The sequence below is a fragment of the Primulina huaijiensis genome, chromosome 9 (assembly GCF_012295235.1).
Source record: "Primulina huaijiensis isolate GDHJ02 chromosome 9, ASM1229523v2, whole genome shotgun sequence".
NCBI lineage: Eukaryota > Viridiplantae > Streptophyta > Magnoliopsida > Lamiales > Gesneriaceae > Primulina > Primulina huaijiensis.
Window position 1 is genome coordinate 20,935,531 of NC_133314.1, and position 8,239 is coordinate 20,943,769.

At 30.5% G+C, this 8,239-nt stretch overlaps 1 protein-coding gene across 1 annotated transcript; it reads left to right on the forward strand.

Moving 5' to 3' along the window:
* Positions 1-613: 613 nt before the first annotated feature.
* LOC140985160 (sugar transport protein 13-like) lies at positions 614-3,726 on the forward strand. Its single transcript, XM_073452925.1, has 5 exons — positions 614-894; positions 1,008-1,330; positions 1,987-2,111; positions 2,475-2,763; positions 2,878-3,726. Exons 1-5 carry the CDS (start codon positions 759-761, stop codon positions 3,613-3,615), a joined length of 1,611 nt encoding a protein of 536 aa, XP_073309026.1. The 5' UTR covers positions 614-758; the 3' UTR covers positions 3,616-3,726.
* Positions 3,727-8,239: the final 4,513 nt, after the last annotated feature.

Genomic DNA, 8,239 nt, shown 5'->3' on the forward strand with positions numbered 1-8,239 from the left:
TGTTGTTTTTATTTCTTTTTTTTTTTTGGAAAAATATACTAAGAATTTTAAGCTCTTTTCCCCCTTTAAAATAAATATTTTGATACCATATCTTCTAACGAAAATAAAATAACGATTATATTATGTAGAACAAATTATATATCATGTGTTAAATCGTTATTGATTTGGGGGAAAGGGTGAATGCATTAGCGTGTAAGGTGGTGGAAAAAATTTATAAGAGATCGTAAATACTCCATAATTCTTAAATTATCAGTTATCACAATAAAGAATCAGCAATTCAAAGGTACTATATATATTTTTTAATATCAACATTTTATATAGATGGCATGTGGCAATTAAAAAGTCAATTACTTGATTATTTAATAAATTAAAATGAATGTATATCCAAACTAAATAAAATTAATTTATCATTTCATTTTCTATCAATGTCCGTCTTCATTTGACCAAGGGAACAAAATTTGGTTTTTTACACAGCACAACCACGTAAACTCTAATTATGGAGAATATTAAAAAAAGATAATAAAAATGTCAATCACACACGTGTGCGTTTTCCCACGTGTAAACATGCCTGTGGTGCATGTTGTACCCGATCCGTTGCCCCCACATCACATCAATTCCCGATTTTGCAACTTGCCCTTTAAATCTCTCTAAACCGGTGTCTTGTTATATTCATTCATCACCTGAGTACTAGCTCCGGCCCCCTTATTCCTGTGTTACATTTTCGTTACAGATTTCAAGAACACTTACTTTGTGAAGTGATGGCGGGTGGAGGATTGGCCACCTCGGCGGCCGGGGAGAAAGAGTTTGAGGCGAAGATCACCCCTATAGTAATCATCTCGTGTATCATGGCCGCTACTGGAGGTCTCATGTTTGGCTATGATGTTGGTGTTTCGGGTAAGCAGTTTAGTTTTACTTTATTATAATGAAGTTAATTTGTACCACAACAAGCTAAGAACAAAATACTTGTCATTGAACTGAAAAGCAAAAATTTGTCATGAATACTGCAGGTGGGGTAACATCGATGGACGATTTCTTGAAGAAATTCTTCCCTTCAGTATACGAGAAGACGCAAGATCCGGGGCTAAACAGCAACTACTGCAAATATGACGATCAAGGACTTCAGCTATTCACATCTTCCCTCTATCTTGCTGGCCTAACCGCAACTTTCTTTGCTTCATACACAACAAGAAAGCTGGGTCGCAGGTTAACTATGTTGATTGCTGGTTTCTTCTTCATTGTTGGAGTCGTGCTTAATGCCTCCGCACAAGACCTTGTTATGCTCATTCTGGGCAGGGTTTTGCTTGGTTGTGGGGTCGGCTTCGCGAATCAGGTAATATATATATATATCATCTCATGCTTACATAAATACTTATTCATCCAATTAGAGATATATGTCATTTCGTATAGGTGTATATATAGGTTTAATCTCATGTGGTTATCCACACATGATAACCACACGAGATTAAACCTATTATACAGTACCTATACGAAATGACATACATCTCTAATTGGATGAATATATATATATATATACATATATATATATATATGTGTGTGTGTGTGTGTGTGTGTGTGTGTGTGTGTGTGTGACATATATAATTGTCATGGAACAAAGTCGGTAAAACTCTGAAAATAAAATTGATCCCGGCCGGTTGTAATTGATTTAGACGCAACGAAATTGATAGAATGATATGACAAAATCCATATTAATGTTTGAATGATAGTAATCCACTTAAATCGTTCTCGAAAATTAATTAAATTTTATGTAACATTAATTTAATTTATAAAGTATAGTTAGCTCTCCCTATCTTTTTACATATCAGCTAGTCATACACATCCCATTGATAAAATTTTACAAATCATGGTCACATGTACAACTTAATGTGAATTAAACATAGGGCAAAGAAAATATATGAATTGTTTAATCATTCCTAGCTAACTTGTGGGCCTAAAAAATACATGAATTTTTTGGTTATTTATTTACAGGCAGTTCCTGTGTTCCTATCGGAGATAGCGCCAACCAGGATACGTGGAGGACTTAACATTTTATTCCAACTCAATGTCACTCTCGGGATTCTCTTTGCCAACCTTATCAATTATGGAACTTCCAAGCAAGTCTCTTTATTCTTCAGTCTTTATCACTCGGTTATTATTTTATTTTACTTTTTTTTTCCGATTTTTGGTTAAGATGCATGAATTATAATATGGGTTTTATATGTAGAACTTAACATTTGTTTGAATTTAGATCTAATTAATTTGAAAGGATTAATGGAACTTAACATGAAAATTTCTTGTTTTTTAAGTACTAAATTTAACTCTTTTAACTTTCTTGAATTTTTGTACTGATTTGGACGGTGACGGTATTATGCTCATGGTACGTAAAATAAATGTATTATATCCCTGTGTCGATCGAAGTTGCAAATTTTTAGTAACTTTAATTACTTCTTGTTTGTTTTCCCTTGCGTTAATGACAGAATCAAGGGATGGGGCTGGCGTCTGTCACTTGGCTTGGCCGGGGTTCCTGCTGGGCTGCTGACTGTAGGCTCACTCCTCGTTGTCGATACGCCCAATAGCTTGATCGAGCGTGGCCGTTTAGACGAAGGTAAAGCTGTGCTCAAACGAATCCGAGGTGTGGAAAACGTTGAGCCAGAGTTCATGGAGCTCGTGGAGGCGAGCCGAATCGCCAAGGAAGTGAAACATCCTTTCAGAAATCTCCTCATGAGAAGAAACAGGCCTCCTTTGGTCATCGCTGTTGCCTTACAGGCGAGTTGATTTTTTATTTTGTGTGCTGTCCACTCAAAATTCTAGTTGAATATCATCACCTTGTTGAGTTTGTCCCTACTTTGAAGATATGAAAATGATTCGTTCTAGCTGCAGATTTTTCAGCAATTTACGGGAATCAACGCGATCATGTTCTACGCTCCTGTTCTTTTCGATACAGTTGGATTCGGAAGCGATGCTGCATTGTACTCGGCTGTGATTACTGGTGCAGTCAATGTAGCATCGACTGTTGTATCTATTTACTCGGTTGATAAATTAGGAAGGAGAATGCTCTTACTCGAAGCTGGAATTCAGATGTTCTTGTCACAGACAATCGTTGCCATTATTCTAGGCATCAAAGTTAAAGATCATTCGAATAACCTTGGACATGGTTACGCAATTTTCGTCGTGGTCTTGGTTTGTACGTTTGTTTCTGCCTTCGCGTGGTCGTGGGGTCCCCTCGGATGGCTTATTCCCAGTGAGACGTTTCCGCTTGAGACGCGTTCAGCAGGACAGAGTGTGACAGTATGTATCAATTTGCTCTTCACGTTCGTGATTGCTCAAGCCTTTTTGTCGATGCTGTGCCACTTCAAGTTTGGGATATTCTTGTTTTTCTCGAGTTGGGTTCTGGTGATGTCGGTTTTCGTGCTCCTCTTGGTGCCGGAGACGAAGAATGTGCCGATTGAGGAGATGAAGGAGAGGGTGTGGAACAAACATTGGTTTTGGAAGAGGTTTATGGATGACTATGATCACACTGTTAATGACGAAAAGAATTATCGTGAAACCATTTATCAGTTCATCAAGAAGCTGAAGAATAAATGTGGCATGAATTGTTCATTTAATCTTGATTGTTAAGATCAAATAGAAATAAGGAGGATAGGACGATATCAGGGAATAAATTTGTACCATTGAATTTATAGTAATTGTTTTTCAAACAAACACAATCCCAATTGATCGTGGTTTTTTCCGTTCACTTTCGTTTTCCCAAACAATTCTCACGGTCACGCCTCGAACCCAAGTCCGCGCAATCACGTAAATGTACTCCTTTAAACAACTACGGCCTCGCTTTATGAAAATGTTTGTTCATCATTTAAAATAACACAAGTTTCTAAAATCTTTTCACCTTCTTGCAATTGATTATTTTAAACCTTGTTTTGGAACATGGGATTATCTTATCTTAATGGCAATCCATCTAATCCACATGACACTACTAGCTCATATTTCATGTTCTTACTCGATTTAAGGAAATCCAGAATAATAAATACTTAAATATTGGTTGTTTGATAGATTAATTATCATATATAATACGTAGATAATTATTATTTCACGCAAGATGTCTATGTTTTTTTTGTCTTTAATGGCATATGATTGAGATTATTAAAATATCTAGGAGGATATAAAAGATTCCTTGGCCATAAATCTTATGATTTAAACAATAACAATCAAGAACCGATCTTGGATCATATGCTATAATTTATCGTATAGTCTAAGACGTACGTACAGTTCCCATATAATAAATTATGTTCTACAGCCTAAATTCACGGTGTCAACTGTGAAATGAAACTAAAAAAATCCAGAAATTTGGGTTGGCTCGAGGAACTTCGACCTAATTAATCTATATCTATATACCTATAAAAGTATGGATGATGGGCAAAGTTTTCCAATTGTGATTTTACTACATTGTCCAAAAACTATGCATTGCTTGTATTAATTGCATGGGCATTGGTAGAACAAGTATATAAAATTTAGGGACATAGAAAAAATATTACAAGAATATATTTTTTAATTTTAAAAAATCATTAAAAATATTAAAAGAATATATATTTAACTTTTATACTTATAAAAGTATAAAAAGAATAAGTTATTCATTGTAAATTTTCTACTAACCCCTTAAATTGAATGTTGTTAGATTTGCATGGAAATTTTCTACACAATTTATGGGAAATCTATGTATTAAAAATGAATATATGTTTGATAATAAAAATATTTTTTTTATCTATATATCTATAAAAGTGTAGATCATTGGCTATGTTTTGCCAATTGTCAAAAAATAAAAATGACCACCTGATCAATATAAATCCAAAAATTCAATAAAGATATATATGTAATTTCTAATTGTTGTAAGAGACTAAGCGTAAAAATGAAATATCAAATTTTTTTATTTATTCCATCTAATATATAATTATTTAGTAGCCTAATTATTCCACATAATATATAATTAATAGTCTAACAAATGCTAATGAATTATCACAACAATATATATTGATTGTAGTAACTTATATCACTTCAAGAATAAAATGTAACTCCTATATTAAATTTCTCAAATAATCCATCTTTATACTACCTTTAAATATTTTATCCTTTTAATTTTCTCTCTACATGTTCTTTTATGATTTTAAAGCAATTTTTTAATTATATTTTAGTGTAATTTCTAATTAAGTAATAAATTATAGTATCACAAGAAGATATAAGAAAAAAAATAATTATATATGCAATAGTACAATAACATGATAAGTATATAATAATATAATAATATGAAATTTAATACTAAAATATTTTATTATTTTTTAACTAATAATTGAAAATAAATAATTTAATAAATTATTTAGTAGAATTTATATCAATAATTATGAATCTTAATATATTAATAATATCATAAAATATGAATCTCATATAAAAATTCAGAGAATTAGCTATAATAAGAAAGTTAAAGATTTTAGTAGAACTTTTTTTAGAAAAAATTATATATCAGACAAATTTGTAAATTCAATAAATAAAATTTGGTAGTATTGAAAACATCTATCAAGAATGTTTAAGATTTAGGCGTTAAGGGTTTAAAGAAAGACTATGGACACGAATTGTATTTTGAGAAAAAAAAATTAATATATTTAAACACAAGAATTGAAAATAAAGTTAAGAAATACTCCATTCACCCCTTCTAAGGATGACAATGGGCCGGGGCGGATTTGGAGATGGGGATATTAATCTCATATCTGTCGCGAACTACTTCGGAGATTTTAAAAAATATCCAAACTCGAACCGAACCCAAAAAATCGGGGATCTCATCCACGTTCCAAGTTTTCCCTGCGGGGCCCGAATCTGTGGGAAAAGTTGTCATCCCTAACCTCTTCTATGCTCAAGATATATTTGCTTAAAATATTGAACTAAGAAACCTTCATTTCCAACAATTTTATTAAATGAAGATTCATTTCTTTAAATTAATAATTGAAATATCACTATTCTATTTCAGAAAAGGGTCAAAAATACCACCACTCTAAATTAATCTTCAGTGTCATGTATCATCATAATCATTATCCCATCATTTTTTTAGAATTAAATTTGCTAAGGTTCGAAGCTATTAACAGAAAATTTGAATTCATTTTCATTGTATATTTCCTCTATTTCAATATTTCCCGTTAATTCATACTTAATTTCGATTTATTTCAACTTACCTCGAGGGTATTATGCTCAAAATAAATAATATGTATAATTGAAATTAAAAAAATAATTTACAATATTTACGTGGTTATAATTTAAAAAATAACTTAAAATGAAATTTGTTGTCACATGTTCTTAGTTATTCCAAAATTATAAGTAAGTACTATTTTAGATTTTTAATGTGTAATTTTTTAACTTTAGAACCATATTTATCAATTAATTGATGTAATAAGTAGATAAATATCAACATCATATACTAAAATATTTTCTTCCACTCTTATATTGCGTAATTAATTAAAATACATTCATATAATTCTATTTACACTTTTATATTGCTTAATCAATTCAAATCATTTCATATCATTGTATTTGTATTGTTATGTTAGTTCAATTTAGTACTTAATTTGACAAATCATTATTCCAAATTCTTATAATTTGTTTTGATTTATTTTTTCCCGAACGAAATGTTGTTTGATGTATTGGATGATCAATATGTAAAGAGTAAAAAATATTTTTATTATTAATTTAATTTTTAGTTATTTAGAATATGAGCTCACGTGCTTTTATGCTAGTTAATTAAAGTGTGTGTATGTGTGTTTTTTTTTCCGATTTATATAGTTTTTATTTTTATGAGTGTCCGAGTTGATGAAATATATGATCGTTTCAAAAATGATTCTGATTTCAGTTATTCCAACCAATATTTTTTCTGATTAGCATGTTGCAGATATACTCAATATGATTTATCTGATTAACGTGATTTTAATTCCATGTATTTTAAATAAATAATAATAATTGAAATTAATGATTTAAAATTAAAAATATAGCTTAATGATTTAAAATTAAAACTACCTATTATTATATTTGAAAAAGATTTGCTGTCACTTGTTATATTGATTGCACAGGATAAGCTATTTAGCTTAGCTGACACGAGTCCTCTATATCTATTTGTATTTTTTTTAAGAAAATACTATAATTTTATAATTTCAAATATATTTTGTAGTTTTATTTTAGTTTGTTTTGTGAAAGTGTCGGTTGTTGTCTTGTCCATTTAAAAATGAAATACTAAACATACGTACGTATTGGCAGTATGGCCCTCATTATCCCAAGCGGGCCATTTCTGGGTTTGGTGTGACATGCTGAAATTGTCTAAAACAAAATAAATGGCCCAAAAGCATTCAATATTTGATTGATTTATTTTTATTAAAAAAAGAGTAAGTCTCATTTTTATTAAAAAAAGAGCAGATATGTTGTGAAACTGTCTCACGAATCTTTATTTGTGAGACGAGTCAACCCTACCAATATTCACAATAAAAAAATAATATTTTTAGCATAAAAAGTAATATTTTTTCATGGTTCACAATAAAAAGTAATACTCTTAGCATAAAAAATAATATTTTTTCATGGATGATCCAAATAAGAGATCAGTCTCACAAAATACGATCCGCGAGACTGTCTCACACAGGTTTTTGTCTTTAAAAAATTATTCACTTTTTTAATGAATTTTAATCCCGTTCCATATATCCAATTTAAATAATTTAATCTAAATATAATCCAATAGTTCTTTAAAAAAAAAAACAGCGTAGTTACAAAGCCGGTGAAAAAACTTATTCTTTTTCATAAGATAAAGACCGAACATTAAACTAGATGTAGAGTGAAGCTGAACTTGAGCTTAAATTAATTATATTTTTTTAGTTTAGAGCCAATTTCGATTCGATTTATTTACCTCTTTTGAAAATAGTTTCCCTCCTCTATAATTTATAAATATATATATTTTTTTTGAATTTTTTAATATGTGATTTCGATGTCGTACCACAATTTGATTAAGTGAGGGATAATTATTATTTTTTTTAAAACAAAATTGATTTGGTTGGAATAATCTTGGATTTGTATTAGCTGATGGAGGACTAGTGGATGAAGTTATCCCTCGGGTCGTCACACATTAATGTGAGAAGGGGTCGACCAATCAAGATTTTTTGGCTTTAAATTAATTAACAATAAAGAGGCCTTGATTTCTGTGGTAGATGTTGCATGCCACAAGTTA